The sequence below is a fragment of the Trachurus trachurus genome (genome assembly GCF_905171665.1).
Source record: "Trachurus trachurus genome assembly, chromosome: 9".
Classification (NCBI taxonomy): Eukaryota; Metazoa; Chordata; class Actinopteri; order Carangiformes; family Carangidae; genus Trachurus; species Trachurus trachurus.
In genome coordinates this window covers 35,023,386-35,048,822 of record NC_139895.1, presented here as the reverse complement: position 1 = coordinate 35,048,822, position 25,437 = coordinate 35,023,386, and the positions used below count along the sequence as shown (strand labels likewise).

Here is a 25,437-nt window from a genome sequence, read left to right as displayed (position 1 = left end):
GCCTCTGTAGCGTAGCTCTGAGCAGCCTGTCGCTCCGCGGTCCTAAAAATAGCTTACACTGGCAAATAAGGGTAACAAACCTACTGCTATGACTACTCAACTCAACTCAACTCAACTCAACTTTATTTATAGAGCCCTTTAAAACAACCACAGCTGAAACAAAGTGCTGTACATAATGCAACAGAAGAATAAATATAACATAATAATTGTTTATTGCTTTTAAAACAATTTAAAAGCAATAAAACAATTTAGAATTTAAATAAAACAATTAAAATAAAAAACATTAAAAACAATGAATAGAACAGACCATAAAACACTAAAACAGAGGTAGAGTCTCATGCTGAGTTGAACGCCAAGGAATAAAAGTGGGTTTTAAGACGAGTTTTAAAAATGGACAGTGAGGAGGCCTGTCTAATGTGGAGGGGAAGCTCGTTCCACAATTTTGGAGCGGCAACTGAAAAGGCTCTGTCCCCTCTGAGCTTCCGTTTGGACCTCGGTACCTCCAGGAGCAGCAGATCAGCTGACCGGAGGCACCGAGCAGGGGCGTAGGGGTGAAGAAGCTCAGAGAGGTAAGATGGGGCCAGTCCATTTAAAGATTTAAAAACAAATAAAAGAATCTTAAAATGAACTCTACAATGCACAGGCAGCCAGTGGAGGGAGGCCAGGATGGGGGTGATGTGCTCCCTCTTACGTACTCCAGTTAGCAGGCGTGCGGCCGCATTTTGCACCAACTGGAGACGTGCAAGGGAGGACTGGCTAACTCCAAAATAAAGTGCATTACAGTAATCCAGCCGAGATGTGATGAAGGCATGGATTACTGTTTCAAAGTGCTGATGTGCAAGGAGTGGTTTGACCTTTGCCAGCTGTCTAATTTGGAAAAAGCTGGACTTTACCACAGAGCTAATTTGTCGATCCAGTTTAAAATCACTGTCCATCTTAAAACCCAAGTTTAAAACTGTTGGCTTTGTAAACTCTGCCAAAGGGCCCAAGTCAACAGGGGGGGTTCACAGAGGCCACTGGGACCAAACACCATCACTTCTGTTTTCTTCTCATTAAAATTTAAAAAGTTGAGGGCCATCCAGGCTTTGATGTCCTCAAGACATGCCAGAAGTGGTGTGAGGGAGAAGGCGTTTTTCTTTTTTAGAGGCACATAAATCTGACTGTCATCAGCATAAAAATGGAAGGATATGCCATGCTTCCTCAGAATGGATCCCAGTGGCAATAAGTACAGAGAGAAAAGTAGGGGTCCTAGAATCGACCCCTGCGGAACCCCATATGGCAGTGGAGCAGAGCTGGATTTCGAGTCTCCAAGGCTCACACTCATTGATCTACCGGTAAAATATGACTTGAACCAGTCTAGTGCAGTACCACATATACCCACTAGGTAGCGTAGCTGAGCCACTAGGGTGTTGTGATCCACGGTATCAAACGCCGCAGTCAAGTCTAATAAAACCAAAATAACATGTTCACCAGAGTCATTTGCCAAGAGGATGTCATTGAACACTCTAAGCAAAGCTGACTCGGTGCTATGCAGACTTTTAAAACCTGACTGGAAGACCTCCAGGACATCATGTTCATCTAAAAACGACTTGAGTTGAGTGAACACAACTTTTTCTAAAATTTTTGAAATAAAAGGCAGCTTAGAAATAGGCCTAAAATTGGCCAGCACACTGCCATCAAGGCCAGGTTTTTTAAGTAGGGGCTGGACCACAGCATGTTTAAAACACTGAGGAACAACACCAGAGGACAGACTGGTATTGATGATGGACAGGACAGACTGACCTAAACATGGGAAAACTTATTTTAAAAAACCAGGAGGGACCACATCATACGGAGAGCCTGATGGTTTAAGGTGGCCAATCAGGTCTTCTAAAAATGATAAGGACACCGGCTCAAACATTTCAAAAGTTGCAGAACAAGGAACAGGAACAGAGGGGTCCGATGCAGGAGCTGAGATGAGAGCCCTTACAGTAGCAACTTTATCGATAAAAAAGTCCAGGAAGCTATTGCAAGTCTCAAGGGATGCCTCCAAGATGACAGGCTGTGGGGCATTAAGAATGGTGTCAATTGTTTTAAATAATACACGGGGGTTGTGGCGATTTAACTCGATAAGGTTTGCCAAGTATTTTTGTTTGGTTTCTTTGACCGTGTCCTGGTAGCAGCGCCAGCAGTCTTTTAAGATTTGGAAGGAAACCTACAGCTTGTCCTTCTTCCACCTCCGCTCGGCTTTGCGGCACTCCCGTCTAGCTGCACGAGTCTCCTCACTAAACCAGGGCTCAGGTTTAGGCTTGGGCTGCACATTTTTTATCGGAGCCACAGAGTCCAATATGGTTCGGCAGGAGGAGTTAAACCAAGAGCTGAGCTCCTCTGTGTTAGCAGAGGCAGGACAGGCAGAGAGCTGATTAAAAGCCACAGAAAACTGACCAGCAGTTGAAGGGTTAAAAAACCGACGGCTCTGAACAGAGGCGCCACATTTAGAATCAGCACAGGATAGACACAGACACAGATAAACCGCAAGAGAGGACGAGGTCTAACGTGTGTCCATGTTCATGTGTGGGGCCAGATACACACTGCACCAGGTTAAAAGAGTCAATAAGGCTTAAAAAGTCCTTCACCAAAGGCTTTTCAGGACAACACACATGAATATTAAAATCCCCCAGAAAAATGGCACGGTCATATTTCGGCATGATTTCAGCCAAAAGACCAGAAAAGTCATTTACAAAGTCCTTATTGTATTTCGGGGGTTGGTATATGACAGCACACAGCACCGGGTCTGAACGACCGACCTCAAATAAAGTCACTTCAAAGCTTTGAGGTGAGGATAAAACTGTGCGCTGTTTACATTTGAAAGTGTTTTTAAAAACCACCGCCGATTATGGCAATGAGCCGATTATGGCAATGAGCCGATTATGGCAATGAGCCAATTTGACAAAATGTTGAACTATCCCTTTAAAGGTCCACTGTGTAATATTGGGGAAAAACTGTGATATCTATCGTTCAGATTCTAGTTTGCAGCGCTCACTCGCTCGCACTCACCCCTCCTGTTGGCAAAGTGACGGTGGCCTCCGAGGACAACGTGTTTACAAGGACTGGGTCGACTGGGAGTATTTCAGGAGCATGGAGCGATGAGGTGAAGATCTAAACCATTTTATGTCTGCTGTTTTCTACTCCTTCGTCTTCGTTGGTTTATTTATGCATGCGAAACTCGTGAAATGTGCTCTCTGGTTGGCTGGATTTTCCGTTTGGGCTGCTGTACAAACATGGCGGCGCAAGATGGCGACACTCTCTAAAGCAAGACCCTTGCTATATGTAGCTATATATAAACAAAGAATTATAAGGCTACGAAAACCAAACAAATTTTATTTTATAGCAATTATACACTTACACACGTATATATATACAAATATATTCATGGGTAGTATATTCAGATTTTGCCAATAAACCTTGCCAATTATTACACACTGGACCTTTAATGACTTGGAATTATAACTGCACAACCTGGACAATAACTGAGAAGAGCAGCATCTCCACCACTCTTATGTTACACTAAACAGCGTGAGCTTTCCTGGGAACTGTGCAGAACAAAACAGGAAGAAGTGGCTTTACTTTCAGTGTTAACAGATGAAGTGTGAAACAATGGCAGATGTTGGAAGGAACATTTAGATGGATCAGTCACTATCAACATGTTTATCTCTTTCACTGAGGACACAAAGTAAAACAAGCATTCATGCAACAGCAGGGGAGATTGGCTACGAAGCAGCAACAGTAGAACCGCTGGGAGGATCTTTTTTTGATGCTCTCATGTCAGAACTAGTTTGTGACTTTCATCTCATATGATTGGTTGTGCAGTTTGTAATCATTGTGAAATGGCTATGTGAACTTTGTTTTCACCCATATATTCTATTATATCTTCTATGGTCAGACCTGAAATAGCACAGACATGGTAAAAATGGTATCACTGGTACCATTATATTTAAAATGTAATGATATCCTTAATGTTCTTAAACTGTCTGATAATGTTGTAGTAGCCTACTATAGGTGTGTGTCATGGCCAAACTAATTAATGAATAATGATTTTTCATCACTAGTGTTCTTCATTACCCATAGGCCTTGGCAGTGGAAACCAGTCAGAGAAACAAATCAGATTTGCAGCAAAGTCCACATTCTTTATCACTGCATTTACACATAGAGCCTGAAAGTTAATTTATTTAAAGATGATCTGCTGAAGTTTACATTACACATTGGGTTCTTCCTGAGGAAAAAAATATTATTATAAATCCAGCCAAGTTAACTTCTGTCTTCTCCTTCCCTCTGGTGTGTATTGTGTATTGTTACCACCTACAGATAATCAGAGTAGCATAAAACCATTGACATGAGATGATTCATGTGTGACCTGATGCATCTGCATCAGCATTGATGCAAAACTACACAAGATTTCACATTTCACTTCAGATCAGATTTTTCTGTACCCCTTGCAACCATGAAAGGTCGCAGAGGGGCTGGAGCCAATCCCAGCTGACATAAGATGAGGTGGAGTACAAAGTGGACGGGTCATCAGTCTATCACAGCCTACATATACAGAAAAACTGCATACAAACACACTCACTACGGGCAATTCAGAGTTGCAGAAAGGCCTCAGGTATAGTATATAGGACACATTTAAATTTCTGGCTTTACATGAATGTAATATTCCCATATAAGAAATATGTGTACCTATAAAATATAATGTAAAATACATGAAACGGTTCATAGAACAATTTAATATATTGACATAAGTCTATCCCTTATGTTTGTCCATGTACTGTATGTAGACATGATACATAAAAATATATCAACCCCAAAGCCTGTTGATATTATAGTATATAGTGAGTTCAAAAAGTCTGAAACAATTTTGCATAATGGGAGGTTCAGATAATAATGAAATTAACAAGAAAAAATAGATATGCATATACAGTATACTCACAACATAGTATGTTGTAAAAAAAAAAAAAAAAAATCATTTCATATTGGATTGGATGTCATATTATTACCTTCTATCATCATATATCCAGATGATATATATGATAATAATGTCTCTCCTTATAGCTAAAGGTGACAATTATGGCAACATCACTCTTGATACCGGGACATAAATGTTATATTACATGTCTGTGTGTGGCCAGCATTCAGTGTATTTGGAGCAGCATTGATCCGTACTGTCGATACAAACAGTAATTCTCTAGAAACAATATTTGACATCTGGGCTCTTTATAGGCGGCTCCATTGCTGCTGCTCTCTGAGTCAGGACATGTAACAGTAGCTGATGCTCATTTTTGCATGCGGAGAAACGGGACCTGTGTCAGGGGCCTTTGGGTGTTTCCAGTCCTACATTTGAGAAGCAGCGGAGAGCAGCGTTGGGTCAGTGGCTGAGATATACTGGTTAAAGCAAAGAGCACAAAGACAAACTGTTCCACTGCTGAATTTCTGTTTCCTTCTCAGTGACACACACAGATACATAAACACACATATCTACCACCCCATCCTCCACTCCACTCCACCCACCCTTCTCCCCTCTCTCTCTCTCTCTGGTGGTGCTTTATGGGTAATGTCGAGTGACACATTTAAGCGGGAGCTGTCAACCCTGTGTATGTACCGCTGAATGGCAGAGCCACTGAGCGCTGACGACAGGCCCCTACACACACACACACACACACACACACACACACAATCCACATACATATCCTAGCCTCCATTACTGTGTCACCCGAACACTGCAGACCGAGGCCTCCGTTCAATTTGCACTCTGAAAGCATCTCACACACACGCACACACTCCATCCATAAGAAGTAAGTACATGCTGTCAAACACAGTCATTCGGACATGCAGCATTGACCTTGGCTGTTATATGGGCCCCGTTTGTGTGTGTGTGTGTGTGTGTGTATGTGCAAGAAACCCCTTGCCCGCCCTTCTTCCTCCTTCTTTCTATTAGTGCTGAGATCTTCTCTCCTCTCTCTGTCAGCCACGGAGCTGTCAGCAGAGCGTCCGCTGGGCCAAAAGTGAGGAGAAGAAGGAGAACAAATCTGGAACATGATGCTCAGCGCCGTCAGAAATCTCCTCTTCTTTGCTGACATTTGGATTTACACATCTCATTTTCCTGAGTGACAAAGTACATAAACACACGCTTCAAGTCAAGGAGCTTGGCAAGCTGTGCTGTTCCAACACACACACACACATGCACACAGCCCTCGCTCTGGCTTTTTGGATGAATTTAAGGGAGGGGAGGGGGGGGGATGTGACACCAAGTCTTTGATCCATGGAGCTCGCTCTTACTCTCTCTGTGCTGGTGATGAGCGATGAGTCAAGTCAGATGGGGGGATTTTTTTTCATTTGGAGCATTACAGACAGTGGTAATGGGGGGGGAGTTCGCCGCAGGCTGCCTTTGTCCTACATAGGACTTCTCTAAGATTCCCTCTAAACTGTGAGCAGGCAGGAAGTAGAGCTCGGGCTGAGCCACAGCCAACCGGTGTCCTTCATCGGCGTCTCATCTCCTCCCCGGCCCGTCTGCGGCGCTGACAGCTTGAATGATGAGGTGACACACACCTGTCAGCGCCGAGCCTGACACACCCTGACACACAGACAGACACAAGCATGTGGGTTGAACAGTTCACACACATACGCACACACACACACACACGGACAAACACAGACGCAAACACAAACATAATAAATCCACGCTCAGACATAGCCATATTTTAAACAACCGTGCCAACCTGTGCATCATAGTTTATATGCAAGTGAGTGTCCAGTGTTGTGTGTTTACTCTGGAAGCAGTTGCAGCCGCAGTGTAGCTGAGAGCACAGTTTCATCTTTATTTGCCTGATGGATTATTCAGGTTGTGTTTGACATGCTGCCTGTAAATCAGTCAAGACTGTCTGGTGAACAGCCTGACAGCCACAAAATCACCTGTAAGTCTATTTACACATGCCAGGAATGTGACTTGCCGCTGAAGCTGTATACAAAGTGCATAATAAAGCTGTCAAAGTTATAAACAGGGTGGCAGAGATCTGAACAAGACTTGGCACAGCGAAGTTGGCGCGGCGTCAGAGAAGTTGGACTGATATAATGGTTAGCTCAAATGTCAGGGCGATGTTGACATTTCATGAAAACAGGATATCAGCCGGTCTGATGTGATGAATGCGCCTCTTCTTGTTGCTCAACAGACGTGACAGTCTGTAAGACCTGCGCTGACACCTGCCTCACTCTGCCTTTAAAAGCCGCTGGCCCAGTTTCATTAGTCTGCATTTAAAGGGGTAGTCCACCCTTTAAATGCTACACTATTTTGTAGCCATATGTGGATTGTTTCAGACGTCCAAACATTTTTAATTTGCACCACCAACAACATTAATTAGCATTAATAATCTGAATAAACTGAACTTTTAAACTAAGATTTTCAGGTAGAGCCTTTTATGGGAAGTATTACGCAGCCTGTGTATTGTCTCTCTGTGCTTGGCGTCTGAGAAAAGAACCCTGATGATGTCATGTGTGAGTCATCGGGGGTTAAAATTGCATCCTATATGTTTATAATAATGATGATAATAAACTTTATTTATATAGCACTTTTAAAGTTTCAAGGTGTTTGTACAGCTTGTGACAACAGGCTCTAGACTGTTGCCATGGCGCTGTCAAACTACACTTAACATCTGGGAAATGCAATGGCATTTACAGTATGCCATGTTTAAACATGATGTTACCACTCTTTGCTGACAAAAGCATCATTTGTCTGAAACACACACACTTGCAGATTCACCACTACGTCTGGAACCTGATTCAGTTGTCTACATTAAACTGAAACATGTAGGCTATGTTGATTTTCTGTTATTTTAGGCTGCGTTCAGACTGCCAGCCAAAATCCGATTTTTAGCCCATCCAGATTGGAACTGGATGGCTCTTTTTAAGTCTGAACAGTCCCAAATCACATGAAATCCGATTTTTGCAAAACGGATCGAAACCACCTCCAGGAGGTAGTTTCAGATCGCATTTGGACAGATGCGTCTCAGTCTGAACAGCTCCAAACACTCAGATCGGTTTTGACTGTCCGTGACGTCACTCTCCGCGGCGCTGTCACTGTGTTACAGGTCCCGTATGGTCCCGTGAGCTCCAGTTAAACATCAATTTCCTTCTTATTACTTTTATTTTATGCAAACTACCGTGTTGTCGGCGACAGGAGTGACGGCGACGGCGCGTTCCCAGCTCTGGGGTGCTGGAGTTTCCCGTCTCTGTGGCTGCACAGTGCACACGCACACACACACACGCACACACACACACCAGTCTCTGGTACACGTAGACACACACCGGGCGGGCTGAGGTTGAAACTAGCGGGGTAGTGCGGCTGCAGCACCGGGCAGATCACCGTGCTGCAGCTGATCTGTCCGGTGCTGCGGCCGCCGCATCCGCGAGGCATCGCCTGTCACATACGGCGGAGCCTCCGCTCCGACGTCGTTGCTACAGCAACCTGTCAGATGGGTCAATAATGTGGCCCAGTCTGAACAGAGCCAAATGCGATTTGGACACTTGCTAAAAACAGTGTGGACAGTCAGCCCTAAAAATCGGATATGAGAAAGAATCAGATTTTAATCAGATATGCCTGCAGTCTGAACGCGGCCTTAGACCCATATATTAGTTTATTTAAAGGGAAAGTTCAACATTTTGGTAAATTGGCCCATTGGCATAATCCCTATAGCCTTAGGAGTAGGTTCGTCACCTTTAATTGTCGGTGCAAACTATTTATAGAACAGTGGAGCAGAGCCGCTACGCTATACAGAGGCTCATGGGATTTCTTGGTTTCCCTAATCAAACTCATCAAATACACAATTCAACAACTCCAAAACGCTCTCATGGACAAGTTGTGATCTGCACATTCACCACGCTATGAGATAATAACGGACTGCTTGCTGAAAAACTGCCCTGGACGGGAATGCGCAACAGTAGTTTTGCATGAATTTACCTAGAAAACATTGTAATGTTCCGTAATTATCTCATAGCGTGGTGAATGTGCAGGTCACAACTTGTCCACGAGAGCATTTTGGAGTTGTTGGATTGTGTATTTGATGAGTTTGATGAGAGAAACCAAGAAATCCCATTAGCCTCCATAGCGTAGCTCTGAGCAGCTCGCGGCTCTGCCCCACCGTTCTATAAATAGCTTGCACCGACAATTAAAGGTGACGAACCTACTCCTAAAACTATAGGGATTATGCTAATGGGCCAATTTGCCAAAATGTTGAACTATCCCTTTAAAGCTAGTAGTCCTTACCACACACATAAATCTTACACTGGATGCATTGTATAAAACGTATAAATGTCTCCGGGGTGTGCTGAATAGATTGTGCTGGAATATTAAACAGGAACATAAATTCAGTTTTTAAAAAAACAACTAAACCAGGGCAGAGTTGCTGCATCTCATATCATCTACAACAACAGAAAAAACTTTTTGATCCTGCCACCACTCTCTAAACCTATAATCTGTAACAACCCAGTGACTGCTGATTGATCGTTTTATTATCATCATTATTTTGTCAGAAACACAAAGGACATGAATGCTGCCATGATGTTCAGGTTTTTAAGGTGCAGCAGCTGTATGGTGTAGTTTTTTTTATATAAAAACTGATTCACTGAGTCATGGTCAGTGTTCACAGTTTGCTGCTCCCTGTGGAAGTCTGCGAAACAAAGCTGTGTTTACTCAGCAGAGTAACTACATTACAGTGCTGCACCAACACAGGGACAGAGGTGTCAGGATTCAGTCTGCTCAGGGGACCTACAGTCCACACAGCAATAGAACAGGGCCACTGAGACGGAAGATAATAACTACAGGAAGGAGTTGCTTTTTTTTTTTTTTTTTTTTTAAATATGCGCAGCTTCTTCTCTCCTGCTTCAGCTTAGACCTCAAACAGCACAACAAACTGTCTGTCCTGGATAAACTCCTTTTTTCTGCCACTTCATCTCACTGAGCATCTCAGTGACAGTAATTGTTTGCGAGCCATAGAGATAGTATCTGCTGCGAGGCGACACATAGCTTTTGACAGCAACTAACTTTCACCCATTCACATGTAGACAAGCCGTACAGAAAATGATTCTTTTCTTTCTAATCACGGCAGAATACTTATAAATACATCCTGAAGAGTAGAACAAGGAAACTTAAGCACTTTAACTAAAGGAGAATAAACTGACTGTCAGGGAGGAACCAGGACTTTTTCTCTCTTTAAAACACATAATATGTCACTGAGTTCAGTTATTTTCCCACATGTCAAAGCAGAAAACTTTATTGACTCTCCTCTGTGTGATCAGTTAGTGCCAGGCTGCAATAATGACAGATATCTGAGGGAAAATGTATAGTATGTTCATAATTAATTTGTATTATAACACACAGTTTATTACAGTGCCACATGAGAAGCTTAGAAACTGTCAATGAGCTTTTAGAATAAAGTACTGTATTATCATCAGGTTACTTTCATGCTTTTATTGCAGTGCATTTTCCTGGGCAGACGTGCACCAGTCTCCCCAACACTCACACACAATGTTCAGAGTGAGTATGTGTGTGAGTGTGGTGTGACAGAATGCCTTAATTATGGATTAATTGTGTCATTAGCAGGTTTCTGCTGTTGGCACCACATTGGGCCTGTCAAGGTTAATTACTGGAACATGTTTATTTGCTGTCAGCCACTGCTGCAAGCTGTCACTTGCATGGAAACACAGACAAACACACACAGACGCTGTTCACTCAAACAATTCACAGGCACCTTGTGTCCTTCAAGCCCTCAACATTTTCCTCAGCTCCTTTGTTTTTGTTTTTTTCTTTTCCCCTCCAGCACAGGTTGTACAGCACTCAGTCAGCCACCTGACACACCAGCACTGAGTGATCAGAGGTCCAAACACCGGTAGTGCTGTTGATTTAGGGCCCCTGGTCTGACGGGGCCGTCCTCCCTCCCACTAACCTGGGAGCACTTTTTAACAAATGTGCAGCTGCTCCAGCCCTTTTCTGCTGTGTTAAAGCAGATTATACTGCAGCTAATGAATGTGATTGGCACTATGTATTTACACTGTGGCCAGACTGGTCTGTGCTGTTTCTGAGGGCACTGCTCAGGTATTTGAAGACTGCCCTGTTCTTATATTGTTATTAATCTGGTCGTGGGAGCCGACCAGAACATGAACTACCGTACTTTTGATATTTAGGAGAAATAAAATCTAAGTAAATTTCATTGTGCTTTTAACTCTGGTCTAACTTTCACAATATATGGTCTAATACAGTACAGTACTGTCTGTCTCCCTCAACAGCTTGATATATATATGAAGAGTTCATTTGCAAAAGCAGATAAGTGCCATTTTCAAAAAAATGAGCTGAGGCTTTGTAATTATTCTTTGCATAGTGTTGTTTTCAATAAAACTTAATTTTTTTGAGATATGTCTGTTTTTTTACATCTCAAAGTCACTCAACTTTGGTTTGACTGATATCACCTTATGGAAATAAAAAATGAAGATTCTAGAATTTTTTAAAAACGGAGTTATCTGCTTTTGCAAATGAACTCTTCATATATATATATATATATATATATATAATAAAAACACATACACACATATATATGTGTGTATATATATAGTCCAAGAGGTCAGAGGTTCATCAGCAAATTCAAAGTAAAAATAAAAGCATGAAGTGATGACAAATAATAAATGAAAGTACCGTAGCAGAATAAATGAAAAGTAAAAAAAATCATCCTATATTTTACACTTTTCATGTGTTGAGTTCCAAAACCAAAACCATACTGTTGATCAAGAAGGTATATTTGTGGTTTTAAGAAACAAAAACCATCTCAGTGAAGTTGTATCTCCTCTCTCAGGCTTCTCTCTGGAGCTCTGGTAACAACAGGTTGGTGAGCCAATCAGAAGAAAGGAGGCTCTGAGCCTCTCTTCTGATTGGCTGACTGATTTCTGAGCGATCACCTAAAAATATAGCAGATTTTTTAATCCAATCCTGTAAATTGGTTTGTCCAGGTGGGCGGGGCTTAGGGCCTAGCTGGGGGTGATGATGACTGCTTTGTTGTGACATCACAAAGGTACAGAAGTGGTGACGACTTGTTGTGAGGCTCGGTTCCTCTGTTTCAGGCTGTGTGTATTTGTCTGTGGACTGAGGCTTTGATACTTTGATACATTATTTATAGCATCTGGACCTGCTTTATAATCAAAATAGACATAGACATCTAACTTTATACACTGTTGGAGCTTTAATGGATAAAGAGACATGAAAGAGACAGAGTAATCTGCAACATACTGTAACTTTTCCAAAATATGAAACAGAGTCTACAGTATATTCTCTCTGTCTCACAAGGTCAGACACTTAACCATGTGAGACCATAATTCACAAGAAAGACTGATCTCTTGTCATTTTTGCTTAAACTGCCGTAAAAACCAGAAGTAGAAAAAAGATGAGAGAGAAGAAGGAAGCAGGACAGACAAAAGGAGGAAGTGAGTACAGCTGCTTTGATTGATTTCATCTGTAATCTACTCACTAACTCATCTCCTGACATCTCTCTCTCTCTCTCTTTCTCCTTCCCTCCCTCTCTTACAGACTCTCCGTCCATTAAAGCCCAGTCGGGTCCTGGCTGAGCAGCTGTGAAGAGACAAACCATTTATCAGCCTGTCAGCTCTTGCTGCCTGTTATTCCAGCCAACCAGACTGTACGACTGTCCAAGACCCAATGACTCTGACTGTGGAGAGCTGGCACACACACACACACACACACACACACACACACACACACACACACACACACACACACACATAAAGAATATAGCTTTATAACAACAGAAACCGTGTCCAGTATGTTCACTGAGAGACCTAAAGCAGAAGAAGACAAGTTCCAAAAAGAACAAACAAATGAAAAGGACAGAAAAAAAGTTATAGTTAATCTCTCTCTCACACACACACACCTCAATGTGACAGTCATGCTGACAGGGTGAGTGATGGTGTGAGTGACGGTGTGCTAAACACCAGCAGAGCCGGCCTCCTGAGTCCTGCTCCATGAGACCAAGCAGGAAACCTGGACTGAGAGCGCCATCTAGTGCTCAGCGTCTGCACAGTCCACACAGACCGTGAATCAGGAGGAAGTAAATGCAGAAATATAAGGAAATGTGTGTAGGTGTTGACTGGAAACACAAGTCACAGTTTATATTTAGAGAGATTTCTGTTTGCATGACTTCTCTCAGGACGTGTGGCGCTTTCAGGGCGAAACCGACGTTTGACCTCTCAGCTGAAAGAGATAAACACGTCAGAGCTGGTTCATCTGTCTGTGTCAGCCCTGAGGACAGTGAAAAGATTAAGACCCAACATTATATAAATGCTTCACTGCAAGGGTTTCATTGTGTTTTCATGCGATGCACTCAGTGTGTTTATCACGTTTTCTTAAACTCGTACCATTTCATTATTTTTTATTCAGACTAACTTCTAAACTGGTGTTTACTTGGGTCTCTCATTATTTAATACACAGTGCACAGGGTGTGTGTTTTTCCCTGATTAAAACATTAACTCCACCAACATTTCCACAGCAGACACTATGACTTCTCCTGCCATGGTAATTACTATTATTATCTCTGCACTGGATTCCAGTCATGTGCTCCAGTTCCCAGGCCGGTGGACTTGTCTGAGGAGGAAAAGCACACGCGTCGTTATTAACATGAATGATGGGTCATTGTCACCGTGGCCCGGTGAGGTATTCCAGTGATACCAGTTATGTAGGACACCCATCCCATGATGAGTGATGTCTGACAGTGTAATGGAACAGAGCCAGTGATGATATTTCATCTCTCACTTCCTGGTGAGTAATAACAACAAACACGACAGGTAATATGAATAATAGCAGGCTGCAACCGGATTGACAAAGACACATTTGACTACGGTTTAAATAGAGTTCGGATCCGTTACACAGAGCAGTTGATTGTTGACTATCCTGAGCAGGACTGTGGTGCAAATAAGGTAACTTCAGACTGTTTTCAAAATAAAAATATTGCCAACAGAGGAACCACCACATCCAACCACTGAGCTCCATTTACCCCCAGCAGATACTGTTTATGTACTGGAAGGTTTAAACTATTTCAGTTATTCAGGTCAGATCGTAATGAAAAATCTGAATTGCAGCAGAATCACTGTGATGTTTTTTGTTGTTGGGTGCCAGCAGGGCCGTTGTATTAGGCAGAAAGGTGATGATAATTCTAGGGGCCCAGCGCCCAGTAGGGGTGGCACGGTGGCACAGTGGTTAGCACTGTTGCCTCACAGCAAGAAGGTCCTGGGTTTGAATCCCCGGCCGCCCAGGTCCTTTCTGTGTGGAGTTTGCATGTTCTCCCCGTGTCTGCGTGGGTTTCCTCCGGGTGTCGGCTAGGTTAATCCTCCAGTCAGCGCCACTGACCAAAGGCACTGGCTCATAATCTGGAGTTGGTCCCCGGGCGCTGCACCGTGGCTGCCCCGCTCCTCAGGGATGGGTTAAATGCAGAGAAAGAATTTCACTGTACTAGCTGTATATGTGACCAATAAAGTACCTTTAAAAAAAATAAAATAAAAAAAACCCCAGTAGTCTAATCTTTGTTATGACTGATTTATTCTGCATAAAACCCTGACTAATACTCATAGTAATGCTGCATTAGCATCAAAACAAAGTAGGCTAAATAAAAAAATAATACATACGCAGTCTAAGAAAAAAAAACTAGAAAAGTTAGGGGATAGGGGCCAACTTTAGTATTCTTTAAGGGGGCCCAGAATTCCTGGCAACAGCCCTGGGTGCCAGTGCTCTGCACGGGTGTTGATTTTCCATATTACCATGGCAACACCGGCCTTAGGCCTGAGTTAGCCTATGGGGTGTAATATTTTTGTCTGAGAATTGGTCTTTATTTATGTCAGACGGTCTTGCTAACATCAGACTAATCTAAGAGCAAAACAACGACTGGCCCAACGCTCTAAAATACTGTTGTCTAAAATACCCCTGTGAAACCAGCCCCAGGCCTAGATCTGTTACTGAACACTGGTCGCAAACACATTGTATGATGCACATACTTGACTGCATTGACGTCATCGTCTATTAACATTCTTAGTTTAATCTTACAGGGAAAAAGGCGAGTGTATTATTACAATTTCATTTTTAATTAGATTTTCAATTAATTGGGCTGCCAAACAAACACTGCATATAGAAAGTAATGTTGAAGCATACATTGGTACTGAATAAGGTGTTTTTTGTAATAATTGTGGACTGAAGCTAAATAATATATTTAAGTGAGAAAAGTCATTTCTGAATCAAATCTCCATTAATGTTTCCTGGAGTAACGAGCCATCCATGAGAAAAAGGAAGCCTCACACAACGTGTGGTTTATGTGCATTAGCATTTTAATTGGACAAAGCAAGAAAACATTGATTACAGTAGCAGAGTCATCAGTTCTCAGGGCTAACACCTTTCTAAACAAAAGGGTCTGAAAATGTCTGTAGGCACTGCCTAATTAAAAAGAGGATCTTGTCAGCTAAAAGAAACCAGCTCTATAAGGCAACAGTTACAATGTAGGCCTCCCCATTTCTCTGGCAAAGAGCAAGTGTAAAGGTTGAATCCACTCAGATTTTTGATATAAAATACTGGCGTTTCAATAGATATTTAAAAAAACATCAGAAGTGTCAAACATGTTCACCCTTTAACATTTGAATTGTGTAAATTTTAAGTATGCACTGCATGGCAATGCTGTCTTATCCCTGCATGGAAGAATCATGAGTGTTGCACTGTGCCAGTGTCACATTATATAGTGCCACTCTGCTACGTACAATGTTGGAGTTAACTGTCGAGTTATCAAAACAAAAGAGAAAGCAAGCACCCACAGTTAACAGTAGCATTTTACTTACATTGTTTCAAATGAATGAATGAAAGGATGAATGAATGAATGAATGAATGGTTATTTACAAGTGGCGAAAAGATTTGAGGCTGTCTGAAAGATATGAAGGAGAAATGGAATGCAAAAAGAAAACACTCTTGGTAGTCAAACTTGTCCATGTACAAGAGAGGAAAAAACTGTGCAATATTTATCTGCCCTTACAGAGAAACAGCAGTGGCAACAATCCCTGCAATTGATTTTAATCCAAGAGAAAATGAGAACAAATTAAACAGATTTCCATTCCTCAAATAATAACTAAGCTTCATAACTTAGCACGACTCAGACTTTAACAGTTTTCTTTAAAAAAAAAAATTACAAACCTCTCAGTGGCTGTCCAAGAGGAAAGATGTGAAAATGGAAGCAATTTGTAAAACCCGGAAAAAAAAAAAAAAAAAAATCCAAAAGTTTCTCCTTTACAGTTTATACTCATTTACAGTTAACTTAAAAACGGTAAGAGCCCTGGTTCTCGGCCAGTCTTGCCTTCCACGCAGGGTTGTAAATACCTGTGTGAGTCAAATCGCTGCTCCCTGGCTCCCGTTACCTCAAACCCCCCCACCCCCCAATGAAATCCCATTTACATCTCTCATAGACGTCAACCTTCCCGTTAGGATCCACATCCCAGTAAAAGTCTTAGTCCTGCCACAAATGGAGGCGTTGTTACACAGCCCCGCGGGGCACCGTACAGCCAATAAGAGGCTGATGGTTGACAAATCTCCCACCCTGCCCACTTATCAGTGTGTGGGGTATCCTGCGGCTCCCATACCAGGCTGGTTGGCTAGCATACTCCCATTCAATCCCTGTGTGGGCTCCATAACCCCACCGTTACTGATGGCGCTCATGCCAGTCCACCCAGCACTGGCCGGTAAGTGACTGCAAAAAACGAGGTAAAGAGAGAGAGAGGGGGAGAGAGAGAGAAGGACAAAATGCCAGCAGGTTAGAAGAGACAAGGCGAAAGGGAGCAAAGGACGGTTTATATTAGAGCTACTAGAATCTGGACAGGCTAGAATGAGAACAAGAAGGCAAACAGAGTTATCAGAGGTTGTGAGGGTGAGGCAGGCGGGGCAAAAAATAAAATAAAAAAAATAAAAATAAATCAAGCTAGCGGAAAGTGGAGGGCTCTTTTGAGGGGCCAAAAGTGTCATTTGATTAAACAATGGGTGGACAAGCAGACAAAGAGCATAAAGGCTAAGCGCAGCAAGCTAAATATTCCTCTCTAACCCCCTCCCGACGGCTGATAACCGCAAACATCAAACAGCTGGAACCAGCCTATAGACAGCTAAGCCATGCTGTTTACACACACATATAGATCATCTTTGTTTCTCTTGCGACACTCATCTACACATTTGGCCACAAAGTACACGCAAGTTCCCGACTAATTCACATGATGTATGTTAAGTCTTTTATCACTCATGTAATAAAATTAAAGTTCAGTGTGGAGAGTAGACAGCTTATACAGGATAAAAGGTTTATCTTCAAATTTCAAGTCAAGAGAGGCCTGGCCTCCGTCTTAGGAACTGTGCATTGACTGTACATTCGACACACACACTGGCTTCACCTACATCTACCGCACACCTTTGTACAGAGCCCGTTTATACACCTATTCACCAAGAATGTTAGACTGTCAACAAAATATGGCCTCTCTTTTATTTTTCTCGAGTGCACAAAGCATCACTGCACATAGGCTGTCTGAATAAAAACAAAATTGGATAACCTATAAATGATATTTAACATGTCCTACTGACATTCATGTACAGATCAAATGCTCAGGTAAATGTAAAAATAAATCAACGAAATCAAAAAGAAAAGAAAAAAAAATGTAAAAAGCTCTAACATGAACACAGACATACAAAACAAATGCACAGCCTTAAAGAACACAGTTCTTTCACACAGTGGGCACTCTTACAATGAGGGAAATGCATCTTCATCAGTAAATTCTCCCTGGGTGTGGACAGTGAAACTTTGTTCTTGAGCTTTTTTTTTAACCTTGTTTCTGTCCATTGCCTTTAAAATTTATTGAAATGAATAGAAATATGTTTTGAGCTTGTTTCAGACAGTTTACTCACAATGACTTCGGGGTGGCTGACAGTTTTTTAAACTATGGAGGAGCTGTAATTCAAGTGACAAAAACATTTTGGAACAAAACCCTTCAGTTACTAGGATGCGCTGTGCACAGTGAGCTGTGATGACACACTGCAAATATGATTAACACCAAAATTAAAAAACAAAAAGAAAAACAAAAAAAAAAGAAAAAAGTTCAGACTGTTCTCTGTGTGTTTTTTTCTTATTTCTCAATCTTCTCAAGATGAGGGGCTGGTGAGGGGAGGAGGGAGGAGGTGGGGGGTTGGGGGGAGGGAGGTCATGGCCCCCTCCTTCGGCCAGAGCTGGCTCTCGCTGCCCCCGGTCTTCAAGGGGAAACTCTGGTGGTGCTGGAGTAGGAGGAGGCGGTGAAGGGGAGCTCTGTGCACACCGTGCTACTTACTTGAAGCCCTGCTGATTCCAGGCCTGGCCGTAGACGCCGTAGGTGGGGACCTGCCACCCGTTGGGGACATACTGGCTAATCTGGGGCCCGTTGCCGTACCATTGGCCCCACTGGCCGTAGGGCTGGGCCGCAGCGAAGCCCATCTTGTTTTGCTGCGGGACACAGTGTCGTATACAAGCGCATTGTCAGTGTGGCTCCCGGCAGCCGACCCTCTCAAAACACTATCTATTTATTTATCTATCAATGCATCATTGTCATAGAGGAGTTTGACTGTTCATTTTCATCTTATGTCTTAAAATACATTTTACATTACATATATAACTAGTATCCTATGCTTGATTAATCACTGGCTTTGCAACAGTTCAAACAGATATTCACATAAAATAATAATTGGTATTATACATTATTATAATGAAATAGAGAGTGGGGGTAGAAATCAATAAGTTTTTTACTTCTTCCTACTACTTTTTGAACATGTTTAGCTTTATTTTATTAACGCTAAACATTATTAGTTTATTTTTTTAACTAATAATTATTACTATTAGTTAATTAGCAGAAAGAAAGAAGAAAAATAGCAGTTTTCCTTTTTTGTTCTTGTTTGTTTTGCTTTTTTTTATATACTTATATATACATATTTATTTTTCATGAATGGTTAATTTGTGTGGTAACTGTTCACTGCTTACACATGTTTGAAATAAAGATTGCAAATCAAATCAATAACCTTTCAGTGTGACGTTCAACCTTAAAGATAAATAAATTAAAAAACACTGATGTTGAACTAATACAAAATCATGACAAACTGCTGCACTGACCGACAGACTCGTAGCTCGTACAGTACAGTACAGTACAGTACAGTACAGTGCTTATTTACCTGGGGCATCGGCATCTGCTGCATGGGGTTCATCATGTCCGGTGTCTCTTTGCCCCAGTAGCATTTGACTATGTGGCCCTCTATTGAAGTGCCATTCACGGACACAATGGCATGGGCTGCTGACTCATGGGAGTTAAACCTGGACACAAACAGAGGGAGAGAGCCACTAAGGAATCGCTGAACCTCGTTTCATAGATTTTTTTTACTCGGCTCCGGTGACAACAACTGCTCCTGTTAGCATCAGTACTAATAACACTGGCATTTAAAATTAAGACTACACAGCAGGAGAACGTATGTGTCATATGTGTGGGATTAATCCCTGCATTAACAATTAATCATACAGACAGAACACAGACTCCTGCGTATGCATGTGACCCCTGTTAGTCACATCATTTTGAATCCGTTACATCATTGGTTCCTGATCCTTAATGTGGGAAGCTTTAACAGTTTTCCCCTCATATGTAGAATAAAGGAAACAGGACTGGATCAAGAATCAGTGTATCCCACTTTGACCTTGTTCAGAGAAAATTATATAAAATGTCCATATACCTCACAAATGAATATCCTTTGTCTGGGAAAACTCTGATCTCCATGATTTGTCCAAAGGGAGAGAAGGTCTGTCTCATCAGTTGTTCTGAAAGTCAAACAGAGAGGGAACATCAGATATCCAACTGTGTCTGCTGACGATATCGAACTGCGTCTGCTACTGTGCACCCCGCTGGCATCTCGGATACAGCTTCTATCTTTGCAGTGACTAATATACAGGTAGCGCAGGTTTAAGTTAGTGTCCCTATGGCACAGAGGAATAAGCTGTCTTTACATAGATTTCCCTTGATGGGGTAAATGTGTTGTTAGTTTTGATATTATTGACAGAAAGCTGCTGCCTGGTTCATCATCGGTGCTTTTCTTACCTGTCAGTCCTGTGCTGACTCCTCCACAATACACAGTGCAGTTACTGGGGCTGGACTGGCTCACTACTTCGTCGAAGGATAGGTGCTTGGAGTTGTCTGGGTGGGGGGGAAGAGTGCAAAGAAAAGCGCTGCTGTCAACATTGTGAATCCAAAACGACCTCAACGAGCAAAGCCTACACACTGATGAAAACGCACTTTCATAGGTGGTCTTCGGGGCGGGGGGCTTTCTTGTGGCCCAGTTAGTTCGGATCTGTCTGCCTCCCAACCACTGCCCGCCCATCTGCTGAATGGCATTTTCTGCATCCTGGAACCAAGAAAGAGACTCATTATTGAATCTGAGTGAAAATCTAAAATATTATTTTACTTTAAAATGTTTTGAGTTTAGAAGCATAGAAGTATTATTAAATGAACAAGGCTGAATCAATGCTTCTGTTCTTTTCAGTGTGTTTTATAGGGATGATACCTCAGAAGCCCACCATTAACACAATGATGTCAACTCACCCATTTGTTGAAGAAAGACACAAAGCCATAGCCTTTAGATTTCCCTGTAGCCATATCTTTCACAACACGAGCATCTCTGTGGACAAACACACCAACAGGACAACATCAGGAACACCATGACACCTCCACCAATCAAATCAGAAGGATAAAGCTCCTTCATGAACTGAAATAGAGATAAAAAAAACTGCCTTTCTCTAATCAAATTATCGACTTAGTTTCTCAAAGCTCATGTCAACATGTTCAAACTGCCTGTTTTGTTGGAAGAAAACCCCTAATACTCAGTAGGTCAATGATATAAATGACAAAGGAAACTAGCTTTATTCACATTTGAAAAGATGAAGGCTGTGAACTGATGACAATGTTATTATTAAAAAAATAAACAGATATTAACTGATGGATTCATTACTTCAGGTATAATTGAAATGATACATCTCAAGTTTCCATACATACACTGCTGCTTGTATGATTTATTGGTAGAAGACAGAAATGTGAAAGATCAGAGCACAGTTTAATTTCCCACCGTCTGTCCCCGATTTAGTTATATTTGTAAATCTGCAACTAATAGTTATTTCATTGAATTACTCTTTTTGTCCTTAATTTGATTTAATTAATTTAACTAATTTAAAGCAGAAGTGAGTGATCCGGTCGTTTTCGCTAATGCTGCGTTCCAGGCAGGCTTTTGAAATCGTACATTACAGCTTCAAGTCACAACTTACGACTTTGTAGCGTTCCAGGCAACCCACTCGTGTCTTTCCGACCTGTTTTACCGGTGAAAGTCACTATAACGGCCACTCGTAACTTCCGACCGGTGAACTCGTACCAGATCGAACTGGTACCACTTCACGGTCGGAAAAATACAAGTTTCCTTGAACGGACCATAACAGTCCTCGTCGCTACGTCACCACATTCACGGCGTTCCTTGGCTGCACACACAGCCCTGCATGCCGTTCTCTCCCCTCATTGGATAAAAACTGTAGGATACGATATATGTTTTCTCTTCGGCTCAGAGCAGAGCAGAGGGACTGAGAGACCCGTGTTTCAATCCAAACACTCTATGTAAGTGATTGCTGTCGGAAGATATAACTATTTAAGACTTATATTAACACAAATATATCACTCACTTCTGCTTTAACTGGTTGATCTATTCAATGCAAGACAATCCTAAAACCAACAATATAAAATGATGGTTAAGAGAAACAGCAATTCCCTACATCTGCCAAGTCAGAAGAAACAAATCTTTGGCCTTTTAACCCCAAGTTTCTGTGATTCAATTAACCGACCGATAATTGCGGGTCAGAATGTTCATCGGTTAATATTGGTCAGAAACTTACGATATCCTGCCAAACGGACCAAAGGCAGCTTTGACGTCTTCTGTAGTTATTTCTGGACTGAGGTCTCCAACAAAGACATGAAAGTGATCTGGAGAAGGGAACACAGTTTAGTTTGCTTTTTCCAAGACCTTGACTTCCTGCCTGAGATTTGTTCATTTTTATCAGTTTGTACGTAGGGGAGGGGCAGGAGCGTCGCCCGGGGAAAACCACAATCCACACAAGATAATTCAATGACTACCACTGTATTAGGAGTATATGCATACATGTGTGTATGTGAGTATGTGCAGTGTAAATCTTTCACTGTAATCGCCATTTATTAATCACATTTTTTATTTATTATGTATTTATGTAATGTATCAATGTCATGAGGTAAATATCAGTATATCAAGAACAGCTAGCCTAATACAACAGTCCTGCAATAAATCCTCCTTCATGAGGTTCCGTAAAGTTTTAGAGAGTACTTATTGACTGTTGCATTATAGTTCCAACTAGGTGCGCTGGATATACTGTCAATCAAACACACAAGCTCACTGACAAGTGCTTGTACTTACTACTTGTGTCTTTTTTCTGGCTGGTTGGCGTCGTGGCCCAGTTGACTTTGACCTCCTGTGGAGAGGGGCAGAGACAGGACAGGCCAGGTGGGGTATGTTTACATCACTTAAAGTAAAACCTGATTATTCCCTCTATATGGTTGTATGTGTTTAAAACTGACTAAAAACATTCTTCTTATTCATGTAATTTTTTTTTTTTTTTTTTTTTTTTATCTAACCTGATATGGTGCCTCATCTCGCACAGAAAGCTTCTCCTGAATCAAGTCTATGGACCTGAATTAACTTAACACTACATCAAGTGCAACTGGCCTACCATGTGACTCAAACTATTTTATAACTAGGGCCAGGTATTTTCCAGCAAAGAGTGCAGCCATGGTAAGATCTGAAGGGGGGATATTATAGTGCATTTTGCACGTTTCAGTGGGCAGAATGGGCCAGTGATACAACATTCAGGGATCACTGATGGATACAAAACTCATCTGCGATGTTGGCCAGCGCAATGCAAATCACCTGGACTATAGCTGCTCAGTTCAATATTGTGGTCATTTGATTATCAAGTGTATGTCCTAACGCTGACTCCAGAAGCTCAACTCATTATTAGCCCGTCCAGCACCACCTCAATATTCTTTTACGAGGGCCTGTGGTGTCTTTAAAGGGGCTATTTAAAATGTTAATTGTTAGCTATGATGTTCTAGGAAACTGGCCATTTCACATGGTCTTCAATATTTTGACAGTGTTGTTGGCACTGGTCAGTCAATGGCTTCTCCAACCTGAATTTCCTTTAAACACTAATGTCACGTGTTGCCAACATCTCTCTACATCTACTGCCATAGGTTCTTGTATTTCAAGATAGTGTATGATACTGAAACCAGTTTTATCAACAGAGGGACTTCCTGGCAGTGTTCAAGACGTTCAAGATCTAATTTTGAACCTGGCCTCAACAACTTCCCCCTTATCAGTTGGAAAACCCTTTCGATATAATGGAGTATTGATACTAGCAGCTCACTAGCAGTAAGACACACAACCTTTATTGCCACACCCGATGCCCACCCATCCCCACTCACCCTGTAGATACGATAGCTTACCTTACCCATTATTTTCCTTCCATTCATGGCTGCCAGTGAGGCAGCAGCATGCCTGTGGTCATAGAACTCCACAAAGCAGTACGGATCATTTCCAGCTGTCTGTTAACGGGAAAACAAGACTGACATTAAGTCCACAGCAAAGGTGACTATTAGTCACTCCTGAAAAGAGTCACCAGCCTGTATCTTGGCATATCAGGCCTGATATAAATAACTGGAAGAGGAGAAGCAATAGCAGACATGTGTACAGAATGAGCTCTTCAGCTCTTCATGAGTTAACACAACCTTTCTGTTTAAGGCCATTTCCTATTGTCAAACAATAATCACCAGTCAAGGGAATAAGACTCACGTCAACTATCATTTTACAGCTCTTGCATGGTCCAATCTGTGTGAACACCTGCAGGATAAGGGGCTCTGTGACATCCCTGGACAGATTCCCCACATATCTGCAAACAAGGAGAGAGATGAGGGAGTTGAGTCTTTGTCAAACAGGAAGTAGCATGCAAACAAAGGCTAGTTAACAGGGCTAGCTACAACCTACAACAATTACCTTATTTTTTTCACATAAAATTAACAATGGCCGTGGACTGAATACTACCGGGGATATTCTCCGTTTTACATAGACAACTAAACCACGGCCATACCTTTTCTGGTACTGTCCTGTGTCCTCTCCCCGAGCGTTGACGTGGCTCGTCCGCCGGCTAGCTGCAAACAACGCTAGCCGGTTCACACGGGCCTCATGCTAAGGGGCTGGCGGCTAACTACTGCGCTGCTAGAAATCACATCCTTTTCGCGGGGGTCGAGCTAATGTACGCCCCATAGTAACAAATTAAGACTTATATCGTGGATATATTTATGGCTCGAAAACGTGCGCATTTTCGAGAGAGCTGCTGTGTAGCTCCCGGTTGTTTAGCTAACGGCAGCTAGCACTTGCTAGCCCCTTCAGTTTCATTTTAAGGCGAGTTGCGGTTCCGTCTATTTCTACGATTAAATCAAACCGAACTTTACGTTCACGTCGAAAATTACCTCCGTCTTAATAAGAAAGCAAGCATCTGCAATGTCGACATAAAACGCTAATGCGAGTTGTATGTCCATGTGTGTTTAGATATCAAGGTTTTACAGTTTTTAATTGAAACAACAACGTGGAAACATTTCGGACGCGCCGTAGTTACACGGAGCCATCCGATTCCAGCACATAGACGGGGCCGCGGCTACTCACAAGGTTCTGGGTTGATCGTCCTCCATCATCAAGGTTTAGTGGTACCGTCCTGAGAGCTCTTTAATCCAATGACATACACGTCGTTTGTGCTCAGCTTTGGCGACCGCGAACGTTAAGGCTGTATCAAGTATTAAATGACAGATCGGCGGCCGACTCCGCTCTCACACACACCGCAGACAGCAGCCTCAGTCTGATGCAAACAATAGGAAGTTGAAGATGGCGGAGGAGCGGCGTCAGCAGCGTCAACCTGCGCGCTGAAATGAAGCCAAAATCAAGCGCTCTTTCTCCCACGCACAAAGATGTGCCTCCACATCTGTACGACAAAAGCTGCACATAAATCAGTTTACTGGCAGCCTTGCATAGCAGAAGCGATATATTTTCATCAACATATTCGTCGTTATAAATAATGTGATCAAAGTGCAAAGCGTTTAAGGAAATAGCAGCTGCACACATCTGGGAAATGGTTGTGCGACAGTCAGATTGAGTGTGTGGTTACATATATGTGTGATGACGTTACTAGAGGCGTTTGATACAGTTTAATAACTATCGGCGACATTTGTACCATT

At 42.2% G+C, this 25,437-nt stretch overlaps 1 protein-coding gene across 3 annotated transcripts; it reads right to left on the bottom strand.

Annotated features, from left to right (window-relative positions):
* Nucleotides 1-15,379: 15,379 nt before the first annotated feature.
* LOC310991493 (cytotoxic granule associated RNA binding protein TIA1-like) lies at nucleotides 15,380-25,096 on the bottom strand. Of its 3 annotated transcripts, none has more exons than XM_083979216.1 (12): nucleotides 24,872-25,096; nucleotides 24,002-24,098; nucleotides 23,656-23,754; nucleotides 22,571-22,625; nucleotides 22,020-22,107; nucleotides 20,689-20,764; nucleotides 20,383-20,491; nucleotides 20,188-20,283; nucleotides 19,826-19,910; nucleotides 19,277-19,415; nucleotides 18,406-18,557; nucleotides 15,380-16,820 (listed from the first exon to the last, which is right to left on the bottom strand). In XM_083979216.1, the coding sequence occupies exons 1-12, from the start codon at nucleotides 24,898-24,900 to the stop codon at nucleotides 16,658-16,660; spliced, it is 1,188 nt and encodes a 395-aa protein (XP_083835342.1). In that variant the 5' UTR covers nucleotides 24,901-25,096; the 3' UTR covers nucleotides 15,380-16,657. The 3 variants fall into 3 exon arrangements, with proteins under 3 accessions (XP_083835342.1, XP_083835341.1, XP_083835340.1); XM_083979215.1 differs by having other exon boundaries at nucleotides 15,380-16,796; XM_083979214.1 differs by having other exon boundaries at nucleotides 15,380-16,796; nucleotides 20,188-20,491.
* Nucleotides 25,097-25,437: the final 341 nt, after the last annotated feature.

Bases quoted from the DNA above. Each gene is read 5' to 3' on its own strand.
- LOC310991493 (XM_083979214.1), bottom strand. From the start codon at position 24,900: ATGATGGAGGACGATCAACCCAGAACCTT. The intron at 20,492-20,688 runs GTGAGTTGACAT...TCTTGGTTCCAG, and splicing joins TGTCTTTCTTCAACAAATGG to GATGCAGAAAATGCCATTCA. The intron at 19,416-19,825 runs GTATATGGACAT...GTTTGTGTCCAG, and splicing joins AAAGGATATTCATTTGTGAG to GTTTAACTCCCATGAGTCAG.